Source organism: Pomacea canaliculata, linkage group LG3 (genome assembly GCF_003073045.1).
Source record: "Pomacea canaliculata isolate SZHN2017 linkage group LG3, ASM307304v1, whole genome shotgun sequence".
NCBI classification, from domain to species: Eukaryota; Metazoa; Mollusca; class Gastropoda; order Architaenioglossa; family Ampullariidae; genus Pomacea; species Pomacea canaliculata.
In genome coordinates, this window is record NC_037592.1 from 11,595,414 (window position 1) to 11,613,509 (window position 18,096).

At 35.9% G+C, this 18,096-nt stretch overlaps 1 protein-coding gene and 1 long non-coding RNA gene across 2 annotated transcripts; one reads left to right on the forward strand and one right to left on the reverse strand.

The window, feature by feature from the left end:
• Positions 1 to 11: 11 nt before the first annotated feature.
• On the forward strand, positions 12 to 6,370 carry LOC112559348 (hsp70-binding protein 1-like). The gene is given in 9 exon segments (XM_025230510.1): positions 12 to 30; positions 249 to 345; positions 1,725 to 1,865; positions 2,542 to 2,669; positions 2,671 to 2,735; positions 3,467 to 3,688; positions 3,897 to 4,052; positions 4,573 to 4,781; positions 5,609 to 6,370. Coding segments are annotated over 7 exon segments (984 nt in total). The 5' UTR covers positions 12 to 30; positions 249 to 345; positions 1,725 to 1,733; the 3' UTR covers positions 5,681 to 6,370.
• A 216-nt stretch (positions 6,371 to 6,586) lies between these two features.
• On the reverse strand, positions 6,587 to 15,613 carry LOC112559351. Its single transcript, XR_003098324.1, has 9 exons — positions 15,026 to 15,613; positions 13,904 to 14,057; positions 13,381 to 13,597; positions 12,662 to 12,836; positions 11,585 to 11,678; positions 10,934 to 11,091; positions 10,544 to 10,637; positions 10,182 to 10,327; positions 6,587 to 9,341 (listed from the first exon to the last, which is right to left on the reverse strand). It is a non-coding gene; the product is annotated as an uncharacterized LOC112559351 (long non-coding RNA).
• Between the last annotated feature and the right edge of the window lie 2,483 nt (positions 15,614 to 18,096).

Here is an 18,096-nt window from a genome sequence, read left to right on the forward strand (position 1 = left end):
TTTATCCTCAGCGACATGTGCGTTAGCAGCGTAAATATATATTTTGATAACAATTTTAAGTGTTTTTAAATAGAAACACCTCTAAAAGGAGACGCTTAAATTTTCACCATAATTCTATGAATATGCAACCAATAAATAATGGTTTCCAGAAGCCGAAACTTTCCAGAAAGATCTGGAGGAGCTAGAATATTCTAACTGAAAATCGCTTAGTATGTAAACTATGTAAGGTCTCCTCTGAACATTTACAGTGATCAGCAGCTGTGGAATAAGAGAAGAAGCTATCTTTAAGGGGAAAAGTGCTGCATATCTGCTGGTGGCTTTGGAAGTCTTGAGCAAATATTCAAGGTAAAATATTTGTATGCCGTAGTTGTCGTTAAAAATAATCGTTTTCCTTCTCGTTGTCAAAAAGTGTGTTTTAAATTAGATTCAGATGTGAAAGAAATGTGACAAAAGGTTTTATCTTAGTACACATATAAACACGTTAAAATGTGTCAACACGAAAACGTTTAATAAAATACTACCATTATTGATAGGATAAAGTACCCTGATACCCGAGACTAGTTTCGGTGTTCGTTTTCTGTCTGTGAAAAATAGCTTTTTTACTTCTTAGGTCAGTATTTATTCATTCTGTGAAACCAAAATAGAGAGAGAGAGAAAAAAAAAAAAGAAATATTCATGAAAAACTTTAAAAGTATGTTGAGAATAATCAGAACATTTCAAATTACATAATACTAGTTTATTCTTTTGATCCTATGCTCCTCGAGGAGTAACAAAAGGAATAAACAAGGAACAGTTTCATTCTTCACTTCACATTTTAAAAACAGAAAACGGTGGTGGCAGGCGTAAGGTGGTTAAAACCTAATAAAATTTATTTCTTTTCTCCGCTCCTCACCAAATTTGGAAGGAACTCACAGTTACAGCTTGATTATTGGCTGTTTGGTGGGTGTATTCTCTGTTCTGAGATATTACCAGTGACACCAAATGAAAAATACTGTGCAAAAGAAATCTGGACATACCTGTGGTATGTTGAACAAACTTGGACAACATCCCGACTTAAGATTCACAGGTGACACCAGGAAGGGAGCAAGTGAGCTCTGTCAAGTGGAGAGAGAAAAGAACTGGAGAATTGCTAAACATGATCGGTTATCTTGTCTGTCATACATGAATATGTTTGACTCATATGAAGCAATATATCAAAAGTTGAATCACACTTGGAAGGGTTAGGCACCAGAAATCAGTCCAGGTGAAGGCAGGTACCCTAGCTAGTCAACACTAAACTTGATATGGACCACAGAACTGTTGGAACCATCACTTATTGGAGGGCAGTTAACACTTACTGCACAATGTAGACACCTAAATGCAAACGCCAGGTGCTGCCTTGAAAGGCATATATTCAAATAAAATTATTTTGTGGGCTGAATCCCATGCTACTGTAAAGAGGGTAGGAAGCTAAAATATCAGAAAAGAATCCTCTAGTGGGCCAATCTTCTTATTATTTTGATGTAACTTTAGTTTCCATTTTTTAGCATCAGCATAGTGATCTGGTTTAAGGTCCTTTTCTAGAAACTTGAAAAAGCTTTGAGTATCTTAGTTGTTTATGTTTGTTTGAATTATATATTCAAAGTTTATCCAAGTTAATTACTAAACTGTGTTAAAACATCTGTTAATAAATAATGAAATGCATGTTACTTTCAAGTACTCTGAAAATTAATTTGTTTTTACAGGTTAATACAATGGCTGAAGGTGGAGAAGGGAATAAAGATAGGGCGCCAAAAGATATGACTGCACTATTGAAGTTCTGTCTGGAGAAAACAAAAGAAGAAGATCCTACACAATCCTCCAGTTTTAGAGAAATGTCACCAGAGGTGAAGAGTTGCTTTTTCTTAAAGTGCATGTTCAAAGTAATTTTTCTTTTGACATAAAGAAGTTCCGCCTTTAAAATGCCTTTTGTTATTATGAAATCTTTGACAACTTTTTTCCAGTTTCTCTTGCAAAGCAGGTTAATGCTATTGGGTGAAAATTGTTAGGTTGATTGCAATTAATTTTCTTGGGAAGTGAAAAATATAAGAATGTTTCCAGAGAGCTGGAATGTGACCTGAATCAAGAGAGAGTTAAAACGAGGTGTTGGAATATTCCACCCAAATTAGCATCACAGCAAAGCAAGAACTCACAGAACCCATCCTGCCTCTGCGCCTTATTAACCTTAACCCACTTCAATAATTTTGTGATACAGTCATGAGAAATTATTATTTCAATATCAGAAACAAATGCCTAAAATCCATAACTGTACCACACAAATGTGTGTGTGAGAGAGAAAGTATTACTACTAATAATAATAATGAACATTTATATAGTTTTTTCCCAACGATTTTCTCAAAGTGCTTTACAGAAAGGATATTCAAAAGAAAACTGAATCACCAACAACCATGTACCCATATTTACATATAACATACGTGCTCACTTCTACAGTAGAAAATCTGCTCATACACAAAATAAATGCTACACGTTGATGTAAAGTAACTTTTTTTTTTTATTCCATAGAGAAGAGAGTGGTTAAGCAGTGCACTTAAAGACATGTCTGTCAACCCAGTGGAACGACTGAATTATTGTATCCAATGTGTGAAAAATATTGACACATGTAAACCATTGGAGCGAACAGAAGAAGGAGTACACACAGGCTATTAACTGCTTAGAAGAACTGCGAGACTGGTGTGAAGAAATAGATCTGGCTGTTGGTATGTGGATACCTTATAATTTGATCTTGAGCTTATTCCTTGTTAATGTTTGTCTTCACAGTGGCAAAACATCTCGATAACGTTTTTCAGGTTACACGTTTATCTTATCTCTTGTGTATATATATTTATTTATGTGTGACAGATAATATTTCTTGTTTTTTAATGAGGATTAGTATTATTCTAGCATTAACATTAAACAGGTTCTTCCTTTTCATATACGTTAGTATGAAATTTGCTTTTATATAGTGGTGTTAACAATTTCTGTTGCTGCAGCTTAATAATGGGTGCACCATGAAAAGATATACTTTTTTTAAACTTTAGATAAAAATGCCATTAATAATTTTTAAAACTAAACTTAAAATGATTCTTTATTCATTCTGCCATTGGTTTTGTGTGGAAAGAAAGGTATTTATTTTTAAGATTGACTGTGTGGGGAGGTAGGTTAACATATTGTAAATAAAACTGCATTCATTGACTCACTGAAATTTATTTTAGCTAGATTTAAGGACACAATAGTTATGAGGATGATTAAAAACTTTCGAATTTGTCTTTTCATTGCAATTTGTTAAGATGTTCATGTGTTATATGCATTATTTTTTAATTGAATTCATTTAGAGGGATGTGAGCTATGAATTGATCTTGCTTGATCTTCCAGCATTAAGGACAAGACCTGTAGTATTTGATAAAAATTCCAACAACTAGCTTTTTGCACAAGGAAATTTATTTTTCAGATTTTCACAAAATTGGTGGTTTCTCCATTTTTCCAATTGTATTGCAACATCCAGACAGTGACATCCGTTGGCGAGGGCTTGATCTAATGGCAACCTTGGTTCAGAACAATCCCTACTGTCAGGTTGCTATTTTGCAAGAAGGATTTCTGCCACAGATTGTCACAATTCTTGACAAAGATCCAGATCCCATCACCAGAACAAAGGCTTTGTATGCTATTTCATGTATGTACAGATAATTCCTGTATATATTAGCTTAGGAGAAAATAATGGATAAGTAACAATGGCAGCCAAAAAGTCTGCTCTAAAAAGTAGGGGAACTGCATAAGGGCTTCCTTCACTATCATTATGGTTTTGTTATAGATTCTAGATTTTATACGGACTGCTTTGAAAAAATAGTTTTACATTTCACATTCCCTTTTTTTTTTCCTAGGCCTTGTGCGTACATATGAACCTGCTCAAGAAGAGTTTGTAAAGCATGATGGGTTCTCCATCCTTCTTAAAGCCATGCAGAGTAATGTTGAGAAACTGAAAGTGAAGGCATCTTTTTTGCTGACAACTATGTGCAGTTCCAACACAAAATATAAGGGTGAGTCTGTGCACCTGTCTAGTACTGTTGATTCACTAATCACTGTATGATCTGAAAAGGTCAAGCTGTCACACAAAAACATTGTGCCATCCACTATTTTGTCATTTCCTATTAAATCATTAATATAATTGAACAGGTCACAAGTTATACAAGAGTAGACCATTATTTTTGATGTGATAAAACCCCTTATTTATTGAATGTCTTTAGATATATGATTCAAATGATCAGACTACCCAAAAATTTTTAATTAAAGTATTTGAATTAATTTTTAAAAAGGATTCAACAAATGATTTTGAGACTTACCCTACAGAGTGTGAAATGAATTTCTCATCATATAAAAATACGTAAACCACATAAACAGAAATTTAGTTGGAATGCTTTTTTGTATAAACTAGACATTAATGGAAAGGATATTAGGTTCTAGAGAATAGGTCATAGCTAATAGCTTAATTTCAGCAAAAATCTGTCCTGATACAGTTTTGAATAACAACAAGACAATCTTAATTTTTGCATGCTGCAGATACACTTTGTGCCATGGGCATAGTTGAGCAGTTGCTGAGTCACTTGATGCAAGACCATCAGCAAGAACATGAACATATTATGGCTGCCTTGTTATGCTTAGTACGAGACCATCTGCCAACTCAAGCTCAGTGTCGTCGCCCAGAATTAAATCTCAAAGGAGTTCTTCAACAAAGAATCAAGGCTGTAGATGGCAAGGATGAACATAGGGTAATCAGTCTGTATGTCCTTGATGTCCTTGATAAAACAACCAGTGCAAGAATGGCATAGTTTTAAAACTTAACAAACACTTTGTAGACAAAGTTTATTGGGAACAATGATGAAAACTGCTTTGCTGTAACTATACTATGATGATTGCTAAGTGTGCAATTTTCTTTTTTTTTTAACAGAATGTAAACAAGCAGTAACAAAAAGTATAGTGGATCTAGTAGATTTAAATTGTGTGCATGAAAACAATACTGAACTAAGACATGATAAGAGCTGAAAACATATCAGTAGAAAGAAAACACAAGATCTAGACCCTGCTTGTGCATTCCTACAGTGCAGCCCCAACTTGCACATACCCAGTCTGTGATAATACTGTTCAAGACATAAACAAAATCATCAAAATTAAAATCTAAATTAGCCCAGTTACTAATCTTGTCCCTAAAAATCTCCGCTCGTAGTATGTAAAATATTGACAACCCGATTCTGGGCTATTGTTACACACCCTTTGGCTTTGTCTTCTTCTTTGGGTCTCTTTTATCTTTATGGGGCAAACTCTTTCCATCATCAAGAATTTAAGAAAAAAAAAATACCAGCGGTTTAAATAAATGCCCATACCGACCACACCTCCACACAGACTTGATAAGCCTGTTAACTCCATATAACCAGTTTTTTATTTTCATAAGTGCTATGATGTGTCTGAAATGGTGGAACTGTGCTGTAATTTTGTTATTGTGAATGTTTTCAAATTCATAGAAAAGTGGTAAAAGATGCCTGTGTAGATTTTCAGATTGACCAATGTTATAACAAGTTTTGTTTCTACTTTTTTTAAGGAGGAGTTTGAGTATGCACAGGAATTGTTGCGCATCATCAGTGAAGATGGGGAAGAAGAAGGTCAGCGATGAAGTTGTGGGTACTAATGGAAAGAGACTGCTAAACATCTTAGACAGATAAGGTGGCAGCAATAGGAGGCTCAACATTCTGCTGGTCATATGATTCTGTTTTATTATACTGTAATACACAGTAATGCTCTCATTTTACAGTGTCAGTTTGCTCATGATGGTTGTCCTGAATTGATGCCGAAGAAGTTGAAAAAGGGAGCATCATCTTTCAAAGACGTTAATCACTCCAACCTGCAGGATTGACTCATTCGCAGTGTCCAAAAAATATATCTTTGGTTTTGCAGAATCATTTAACTGCAAAGTATCTCATTTCAAAAGACCCTACAAAACGTTTCATTGATAGCAAACCTTTAAACTTCACTGGTTCATTTTGTGAAAGTTTTCAAGGTATGATGAATTACAGATTTGTGTTCCATTATGTGATTGTTGCTTTAGACTGTAAAACAGAAAGTAAGCAGTTTAAAGCCTGCCCAGATATCTGGCTGGAAAACTTTCACAGAAATGGCATCTAATTCATTAAGGCAGGTAAAAGTGGTAAAAAGAAAGGAAAGGGCTTTGCTTTCTTCATGAACTAGACATGGCGGGCTGCTTATGTTCATTAAGCTTTCAGATGCTTGTGTATTTTTCAGTAGTCATCACTTAGTTTTTATGCACCATCCATGTTTATTAAAATGAAAAGGAATGTTTGTAAAATGTTGCTCTTTACAGTTAATTGATCTTCATTGTCCTGTGATTGGTTGTATTGACATATGGTGTGTGTGTGGGGAGAATGTGCTGTTGGTGATGCAGCAATGCAGCTGTATGTCTATGGGTGGCTTTTACAATTTCATCAAAACATTTCATGCACAGATATGCTAGAAAGATGTCTTATTGTGTGGAACTGTAGAGATCTATAAAAGGTAGCATGGCTCTAAATTCTTTAATGAAATTAAATGAAAATTTGCATTTACATGCTTTCTGAGTTAACTGCACACAGTGCCTTCTCTCATTTACAAATAACCCAAAATGCATTCATATTAATTTGTTTTGAAATATACATCTTGGATTTATTTTTTTTTTTTTTTTTTACAAAATACAACAAATAAATTTTGAAAACATTACAACAAAAAAAGAAGCTTTTGAAAAATATTGTATAAATAGAGAGATTGGAATGGGTAACAAAATAGATTGGACCTCTGTATTTGTCACACAATGTGGAATGACTAAAAATTTAAAACCCAATATTTTGCATGGTGGAAAAAAGTAAAGCGCAACCAACATGGCGCACTTCACCCACAAGCACACAAATCCTACACTTAAAGTTCAAGCCAAATCTAGAATTTGTTCCATTGAAATGATTGTATTTTCACAGGCACATAAGAAATTCAGAAAAATAAATTAAACTTATGGCATAAAAATGTTACACCTGCCTCAAATACTATGAAAGAGATAATGAATTACTGTGAAAAACATAACCTTTAAACAGGCAGAGAAAGGTAGATATGCCAACAAGACTTCAAATGTTTGCCTCAACAAATAAGCTTGCAGCTGTAAAATTTCAGCTTGGCACACTTAGCACAAAATGTCTTGCCACACCTAAAATATTACAACAAAAATAGAATGGTAAAACTGCTGGTCATGAAGGAAAAGCTGTCAAAAAACTTGGAAAAATATTTTATTAGTATTTTCATAAATTCAGAGATTGGAATAGGTAACAAAATATATTTACTGCTAAATGGTTTCAGGATTCTCGGATTGGAACCCAATATTTTGCACAGTGAAAAAAAAGCAAAGTACAACCAACGTGATGCACACACACAAATCCTACACTTAAGTTTAAGCCAAATAATGCTAGAATTTGTGCCATTGAAATGATTGTATTTTCACAGGCACATAAGAAATTCAGAAATATAAATTAAACTTAAGGCACAAAAGTGTTTTAAGTACGCCTGCCTCAAATACTATGCTATGAAAAAAGATGAAGAGTTACTGTGAAAAATATAACATTTAAACAGACAGAGAAAGGTAGATATGCCAACAAGACATCTTCAAATGTTTGCCTCAACAAGCTTGCTGTTGTAAAATTTCAGCTTGGCACACTCAGTACAAAATGTGCTGCCACACCTATGAAAATGCACTTTAGAAAGTAAACATCTTGGGATTGTTTATATACATGAGATTTTAATAATACAAGGTCTATTCGTTTTTAATCTCAAGCAGAAAGCAGTAGTAACTTTCTTCTAGGTAAATAAACTGTAAAAACGGGGAACTTTTCTAATCCTTGTTTTTGTGTAGGGTACACCGTGAAATGTTTCTTGTATGCACGTTCAAACACATGCAACGGTGTTGAATATCATCCTTGCTGTTTTCCTTCATTCTTTGCAGTGTTGGAGTAAACATTAATGTCACTTCAAACAAAACTATAAAAAGAGCAGAATTTTAATGTAAAATTAGGGATATATTTGTTTCTAAAAAGTATTAATGTGAATTACCTTTTGTTCAGATAGAAAAGTTGGTCCTAAAGATTGAGGCATTGTCCAAAAAAGTGTCAATCCAGGAAAGAGCAATACTTGCACACAGGTAGCACAACTACAAAGGGCCCTGCCACTACAAACACTTTCTGTAGTTTGCACAAATGTATTTATGGGTATTCAGCACATTTAATTGAACCATGGATACAAAAACTTAGATGATGTAAAAGTGAAAAATTAGTTTTGATCGAAAATCTCAGACATAGAGCAACGTTCTTCAAAAGCTGTATTCTCTCGTTTACCATACATTATTTACAAAACAACAATCATATATCTCTATATATTCCCCCCAAGTGTGAGAGGTCAAATGCTTAGCAAATATTGGATGACGATGTTCATGGTCAATTTGTTTATACAAAACCATAAATGTTTTACACAACCCATATATGTTCTATAAAGGAGATTTGACATTACACTGGTTGCGTCCATTGAAGAAGTTTATAAAAATTTACAAAGGGCACTTGTGACAGTGAATACATTTTGAGGTGTTCATAATTCTTCTTTGTCCAAGAATGAAAATAGACATGCAACACTGATACACCTCTATGTATCACATAAGTTTTGTTCTTTGCATATGGTGGATTTCATAAACCATTAAGGCTTCGAGACTGCACCACTCAAACATGATGCCTATGTCTAACAGATTGTGCATGAAGCAACATTAAGACTTATTATGTCAAAAATAAGCTGAGGACAAAATGCTGTCTAAGACATTCTATTGTCTAATTCTAGAAAGCATGCTAATAATTGCGTCCATTCTTCCATCAAGATAATTCCACTATTATTATTCTTTCCAAATTTACCTATCTGTAGAAAACCTCTGTACGACTAACAAACTATTCACATTTAAATATCATAACTTCAGCTTGACTGTTAACACTATAATCCCTTTGATAAGGTTTGATATATTAAACGATTAAAAAAGAACTTAAACTATTCCTTTCCATACCAAGAATAATATAACCAATACAATAAAAACATATTTGTAGATGTTCAGAGGCCAGGATCATCATGAAAATCATCAACAGCCTCATCCAACTTGAATGGTCGTTTAGGTGGGGAACGTTTACACCGGCGCAAAGCAATGCATGTAAATGTTATACCGAGAGCTGTGCCCAAAAGCAGGCATCCAATAGCAGCACCAGCCACTGTATCTGTTACAGAAAACAAATGTAACAATATCTCCATAACCCCAAAAAAGAGACTATAACAAAAAATTTTACTAAGGTCATGACAATACAAACATTGCAGTTTAAGCTTAAGAAGCAATTTCTATGATGTCCAAGAATTCCAGAAAACGCTTAAATGATTAAAAAATCAACTTTCCTATCTAGAGTGACTTGGAGAATGAATAACATTTTTTTTTACAGATGTAACCAAAACTCAAGACACTGATAAAGCCCTGGATCCTACTGTCCTTGCAAGCTTGTTAAGTGAAGATTCTTGAATGTTAAAATCTCGATTTATTGTTCAACAATATATAATGGATAAGCAGCATTCATTTCAATTCTGCTGGCTTCATGGTTTACCAGCACATTATTCACAACCAGAGTTTTAAGGTCTTCAAACTACAACCTAGAAATCTTCTCTATTTTGTTACACGTTGCAGTTACTATAAATTTTTCATGACAGCAAAAGTGTTTCATTTTTATTTCTTCTATATCTCTTAAAATGATGTGCAATTTTAAAAAAAGAAACTCAAAGAAATAAAGACACATAGATGGTTGGGCTTAATCTGCACCGGCTAAGTGACTTATATATGAAAATCTTGTGGATTGTACTATATGTTTACATATAACATGCAAATATAAAATATAGCTCCACCAAAGCAGGCTAATAATGTGTGCTGTCGCATCATACTTATCATGGCAGTAAGCATCTTCAAATTTGAAGGGTGGTAGCAGGTGGTATAATACAAATGTTAAAATCTATGTTGTACTAAATATGTACAAAAATGCCGACCTTACGATAGCAGAATGATCAACTATACTGACCTGCAAAGTAGTGTGTGATTTGTGGTGGGTTAATAGCAGCTTCGTGGATCATCACATGCGTCAACCAACCCCACATATTGGTGTCCTCTTGAAGTTTTTCTGTTGTAATCCATCAGCAAGATCCTCTGCCATCCACAGTGACACACCTGAGGACAAGATACAACTGTGTTAACACAATCATTACACATTCTAATATGTACTACTACTAAACTCAACGCTTCAGTGCTTACAAGTAAACATTCAATAAAAAATAAAAAGATTTCAAATTGGAGCACTTGAAAACAGAACTGAAAGATACCATTGGAAAAAAAAGGTATGTTCCAGTTTTATAATTAACAGTTCAATCACTTTTATAAACTCACCTTTGACAGGAAGCAGATTCACGATTTTGTACTTAATGGTCAGTGTGTCAGCATTTTCAAACCACACTAGGTGGTGCACACTAGTATCTTTCTCCTGAAGAAGCAGAAAATGTATAATAAGCCATCAATGTTAATTGTCATTTGGCAGTTCAGTAAATGTAAGCTGTTTATTAGCAAGTAGCTCATTCTTTAAATAAGGATGTTCTGATGAATTTCTGTTTCAATTTTCTAAATGATATATAAATTAAGTGCGTCATAAAGATTTACATTGTGTCCTTCAATTATATGAGTCTTCCACTTCTGTTCTAATGAATACTCTCTCCATACTTTAATCATACTACTGAATCTGCGCTTCTAAAAGTTGTGAATGATTCCCAACAAAATTCCTACCGGGTAAGTCAAATATGCTGCCTGTGTCAACTGGTCTGTTGTAACTTTTTTTTGGTCAAAATAGTTTTCCTCATGGATTGCTGCCAGACTCATTCTCTTTCGATGCTTGGTGATGTCACAAGTTCCATCTGTATTCCTTTTCAGTAGGCAGCGTCATCCTTTACACAAGGAAATGTATGGTCAAAAACCAGCGAATAAATTTACAATGCACATTATAAACTATTTAGAAGCTGCTGTCAACTGAGAGGAACAATGCTTAGTACCAATGATCTCTAAATTGTGATGTTAAAACAGTGTACTAAATGGTCCAGAAGAAAACTACAAAAACACAGCATTGTGTCTTCGGTTCCTGATAACCAAATAATTTTCTTTTGCATTTATACCAAACCATGCTAAAACCATACTGCACTAACCAGACCATAGTAACCCGCGCATTGAGCGTATCTCTGTGACACTGATACTAGCGCGTTACAAAACTACATCAACAATCAACAACTAACTATACCAAAGGATTAAAAGTAGATTTAAAACAAAAACTAAAAATTTGATAAAAGTTTATATTTTAAGCACACTTTGTGAACAGCTATAATGCATTAATTTACGCTACAGCACAGTACAACACAGCATATGATTTGAAAAAGAACCACTCACTGCAGTTTTAAAAGTTCACATGTGTAGTCATAGCCATGCCATGGAATACCGACCACAAGTGGTATTCTGTTCAGATTAAGATACTGTTCGATGCCTGTCATAACACAAAAATGCACCTCCATTATAGGGATGACAAAAGCATAGATTACACATATAAACTTCAAATACTTGTACAATTATACCCGTCTTGTGAATGAAGACTTATAAGAAGGGACGTGTGATAGTCATTTTCCTGCAAGATTAGTTTACAAGATTTTTTTTTCTCTCAATGCCAGTGCTAAGTTTTATCATCCTTGTTTCCACCCAAAGACTCTTGGCCCAAGCCTATGCTTCATTATGTCAGCCATAGATGTATAATGGTGTTCTACATAAAGCGATGCTCTAATGTTACTGACAATACACACAAACATTTCCTGAAAAGGATAAAAAGTATTGTATATTATCCAGACAGCATGTCATCAAATCTATTGAAACATCTACTAGACTGTAAAATATTGACAGTAGTGTACACAAACACTGCATATTTTTGTTATCACTGCAAGATCTACATTGTGTTCTGTCTGTGGCATTTCAGGTGCCTATTGCTTCTACATATAGGCGTAGCATAACTTTTAGCTGAACTTAATAACATAAATTCACCATTAGTACATGTTCAGATATTGACTAAATGCGGGAAGCTTTCCCGACTATTTGTTGATCACAAACAGAAGCTAAATCCCTCTGCTTGATATCAATTATTTTAGAACAGATATGGGCAATGCTGTTCAGACTATTCCTGTCATGTACAGATAGACTGGGGAACCAGCATAAAAATAAAAAGGATAATATTGACTGGTGTTAAATTAATAGGCTTTGGTTAAAGATTTCATGGTGACTGTAAAGTTAAGGTTTGTTTCTGGTTGACAAAGTGGGGTTATCTACTCAGACCTTAGGACTATTTTGTAACAATCCAAGCCCATATATTTTATTTTAAAAATGTACTTTTCTGACATAACTTATAATATAAATTATAATAAAATATAATTATAAGTTATAATAAAAAATAGGAGGAATGAAAGAAGTTTGTGAGAAATTTACCATAAATAAATTCAGTGAAGGGAATGGTGGGTACAGCTTCACATCTTTGTTGATCTGCCGTATCCAGGTAGCTGTCAGGACTGAGCATGAGAGTGAAGCAATGAGTTAGAAGATTTCTCAGTGATTGACAGGTGTCATTTTGACAAGCAACCATCCAAGGCACCAAGCAGTAAATCTGTGGACAGAACAGATATAGGTCTTATCAATGGCCAATGCAAAGTCCCTAGAAGTGGGGTATGAAATATTAACATTTAGTTTAAACTCCACATCACGATGATGTTTTAGACAACTTAAAAACATAACTGTCCCTTTCAAATGAACAAGAAGTCATAATGAAGAACCATAAAAAACATAGGACAAAGCATACAAATTATGGGAAGTAGAGGGTGGAATATTTGCCAGCAAACAAACTGGTGTAGGAAACATTTTTGGGGAAAGAAGAATCTAGAATATGAAGATTAAGAATAATGGGAGAGAGACAAGGATTTCTAAATAATGAGACCCACCAAAGAAAACAAGAGCTGTTAAGGAAGGCATGTGTACAACTACATACTGTACATCCAACCACAGAGAAATAATTGTGAGAAAGGAAAAATGCAATTTTTTCAATGTTATTAAGAATATGTCCCCTATAACATATAGATTCCCATACAAATATTTATAAGCTGTCCACAAGTTACCTTGCACGTAAATGAAAAATTAACAGAACCTGTACTCACTTTTTGTTGAACTTTTCTCCCATCAATCCCACTAGTCGCGATTTTTTTTAAAAACTTATCCAGGTTATCTAAGTCGCTCCTGGTTTTTTTAGGGTGTCAATCATGTCTAGCACAATTATATCTGCATACCACAACTGACTTCTCTTAGAGATAGTGCTGATCACCTCTTTCTGATCAGTTTCAGAAAAGGTATTATTAACAACCTTGGGCAATGGCACTGACAAACAAGAAAAAGTAATAAAAGCTGTATAATCATATATGTAACACACCTGCAATAAACAAGTCTACAACATTAAAATTTTAAAAAATGCAGCCTTCATAATTCACAGGGTTCTTCATGGCTTACAAGCAAACTTTATGGTACTATGACATGCTTTAAAGAAAAAAAAAACCATCATCAAAAACTTTAATGGTATATTAAGAGAAACACAGTTTCCATACATACCAAATAATATATCTTTTATGGTAGTGTACAAAAAAAGAGGAGCCATTATTAAGATTGTATGCAAATTAGCAGACTTACTGATGAAACCATATTTCTTGCCCCTGTGGTGAGCTTCACAGGCAATTTTGTTCATGGGTGTTTCCTGTGCGGTACTGAAAGTGGTGATGACTGTAGAGAAGCTATCCCACTTCCAGACTGCAGTTGATGAGTTTTCTTTAGACACTAAAATCACCTAAACAAAGAGGTCCTTTGCTTTTTTTCAGTATTTTGGAATAAAGCACTCTCACCCACTCAAACTGAAACCTATGCTAGTCAGTAAAATTTTAAAGTTTTATTATAACTCTTGACCTGGCAATAAGCTTCTGATATGCATAATCCAAAATGTTTTTGGAGAATAGGACCTGTTTGAAGAACTATTACGGTGAACTCTGTTTTGTAATAAGTGGTAAAGCTCAATGCAAGATAATATTTACCCAAATATGCACAAATCCCCTCTCTGGTTCTTGAGATACAGCAACAAACATCAACATCCACCAGGGCTTCTGCTTACGCAAAAAATTGCGTACAGTACGCATTAAAAGTTCGGAGGACCCCTTCAACTTTCGTCAATGGGGTCCCCTTCAAATTTGGGCAAAGAACAGGGACTCCTTAAAAATCTGAAGAAGGGGTCCCTGGGACCCCAAAGAATTTAGCCTTAGCAGAAGCCCTGAATCCACCGAAAATTGCTGCCTACAAGTCCTTTAATATTACAGTATGATGACTTTTAATGGAGTATGACAATTAAAAAAAAAAACAATAAAAACAGCTAACTGGTTCTGAAGTGGGAAACAAGGATCTTCACAATTTTTATGTAGAAATAATATACTACTTGACTGGCATGCTCGATTGTTAAGACAGATTCTTGAACAGAGGTGCCGGCTATAATTCCACTGAGCAGAGGGGAGTTGGAATAGAGCTGTGTGCCACAACTGCTTTTAAAGCTCATAGCTTCGCGTGCCACCTCAGTAATACATTGTCACAATCACTTTTTTGATGCGCAATTTATAAACTATATATAACATTTTACAATTTACAACACTATTTGTACAGCAGCAACGACAAATGAACTGTTATTTAATTAGCCCTATTTATCGCTTAGTTCCATGTCATCGAATCTGGTACATATCTATATATCTATACATGAAAGAGAACAATTTTTACCTCTACATTACTCCCTGTTGTCTCAGGAGCGTTTCGGCAGCCATTCTCCTGTTCGCACCAACACCTGGTATTTTTTCCCGCGATGGGTTCTTCTGCAGTAAGGTCTCCAATTAAGGTCGTCAAGAAAAGCACAGCTAGAGCTACATAGCAAGTTGACAACATGATGATCACGACGATGGCGGCTTTCACCAAAGAAATTATCGAAGTATTCGATATTTCATTCACCTGTGTCACGCACGTCTATCGCTGTTTCTCTGTACACAAATTGATAAACAACACTTGTGTGACAACTTTACCGAGCTGAGGTCGTCAGAGACAGTTAAAGGAGAGTGAGGACAGACAGCGATGACCGTTAGTATTTGTCACTTCCTCTCTAACCTGTCTGCAGACGAAACTACACACCTTTGCTTGATGACGTCACGCGGTGAACTTACAGGTGAATAATGGAGCGGAAACAGCTACCCGCCGGCTGAATCGAGAAATGGCCAGCTCGAGTATTTAAACAAACAGAATGGGGGGTAGGCAACTGTTTAGCGATGTCTGCAGTGCGTATATCAAACAATAGCGAAACGATTGTGTGTGTTCCCAACCCCACCCGAGAGAAAGGGAAACAATCCGGCCGTGACAGGGGGGTTTGCATGTGGACCTCACCTGTTTATGCAACATGGTAAGAATTAATTTATATGGTGACTATGCCAGTGACGTCACGCCAGCGAGTTTTCTTTTTAAAATGTAATCTTTACAGTTGGAGGTGATTCGGCGCAACTTGAGGATGGTCCAAGACACCGTAAAACATTTGACAAGGCTAATTTTTTTAAAAAGTGGGTTTATTAAGGTTTTATATATATAGGATAGTTTTGTCGGTTGCAGGCTATATACGTCAAGGCGTCCAAAACATTCATAATAATCTATATCAATGCGTGATGGGTTCTCCCAAACTTAAAGTTTTTTTTTTCAATATTTCCAAATATCTTTAGTTTTATTTACTATATACCCTCGCCATCATCCGGCCGATTGTAGTTTGTGTGATGTACGACATCCACGTTACAAAGACTGTACGTATGTGTGCGTGTGTATGTGTGAGAGAGAGGCAACAAAACGTTCAGAACCCGCCCATATCTGAAACTTAAGACAGAGAGAAAAGAGAAGAAAGCATTATTTACCTCTATGACCGGCACTCCGTAGTTTAGGTGTGAGAGGCGTGTCGGCTGGCAGCATATATCTTACATTTTGCGCACTGTATTCTCTAGCTATAGCTACCTTAATTACCTTTTTGCACTAGTTACGCGCAGAAGCACATATAATGCATAGTGATACAGGGGTATGCAGTCGCATCATTAATGATATTATATACAACTATAATTATACAACTTTACAGACTGCACAGAGGAGTGCTATAGATACAACTCCTATTAATACACCATCTTAAGTTAATATAGTGTTTTATTTATCCTATAAGCAAGACATACACAAATACTACAGCAGCAGGACGGCTTACCCGGCTAACTAGACACTGTGGCCGGACCATCGGCTACCCAGCCTGCATGGGCTTTGGGTGTTTGAACGGCCCCTATAGGGAAGTGAGACTTTGGGATGGGAAGCGTGTAATTCGATCCTAAATTGACGCGTCCATCGCGCTTTTTTTCTTCAGCCGCTCTCGATTTGGTAGCCACGTGATCGTGTCGCATCCTTCCACCCGCTGTTACCCCCCCCCTATAGTCATGGGTCCTGAAGCCCTAGATAGCTTCTGATCAACTTTGTGAAGAGGATGGAGGTTCCCACTACACGTTTAGCTCTTACTCGTGGGTGTGCTATTTAGTCTAATGCCTCGAGGTGTATCCTTTTTTTCGCCATGTACACACCCACACTTAGTTGACATTGGAATCTACAAAACTGTTTTTTTCCCCAAAAAACGTTTTTCAGTACCGTATCGGATGGCTTCTCAGTCTCACGTGTGCACGGGGCGACACAGTTCATTCACTCAATGTATAAATATTAATTTCTCACACGACGAGGATGAACAGGAACATTAATGCGGACTGACATACAGCAGGTATGCGAATTCAAAATTTTATTTCCATTATTTACATGTATGTATCAACTATATTCTATCCTTCTCGCGTCTAATATCTATAGCTTACTAATGCATAACACATAATAATAACAAGTTATACGGATTCACATACCAGCCCTCTTATGGCGCTTTACAAAGAATGACACATACACGGACGCACGCAACATAACATGCAAACATATTGTCTGTAGAAAACCTTATGGGATGACAAAAGATATGTAGCCAACAGTTGCTTCCAGCCAGCTCGACTTCATTTGAAAAGCTGTAATCTAGGCTGTAAATGCTCCTAACAACACTACAATTCCAGTCATACTTAACTGATTATAACCAGTCACGGAAGGGAGAGGAGGGTGGTGAGCGGGTGAGTAGTGTGAGCCGCCATATAGCGGGACCAGATAAATCACCTTGCGGGAAAGTGGCTCTTCTCCCGTACTCGGGGTGGATATAGTCACTGGCAGCTTTAGGCCTTTTGGAGAAGGAAAGAGGAAAAACCATATGTCACCTTGCAGCAACCGAATAGGACCTATCACAGTGTCACGTCACGGGAAGTCAGGTGCAACAGTGCAAACACTGATTTCGGCCTGGATCAGTTTCTGGAGACCAAAGCAGACTTGGAAAAGAATAGAAGAGAGTGAGGCAAAGGATCGGAACCACCTGGGTCAAACTGAGGGATACTCCCCCAAACGGGGTCCGCTGGCGATGTGTTAATCGGCCCTATGCTTCTCGAGGAGTAACAAGGAGTAAACCACGGAGTTATATATATATATCCTTGAAATAATTAACTAAACTAAACAGTTTCGGGCCTGCATCACCTGCTCCGTTGTCATCTGTCTAGCGCGATCAAGTACAAGGGTGGAAGGGGATGCAGGGATGAGGGGACAATTTAATTTATAGTTTTATAAAGCACTGCTAATACATTACAGATGTTCGAACAGAAGGTCCCACTACAATTGATACCTTTACGCGAATACTAAAAATGAACTGCATGCATGAAAAC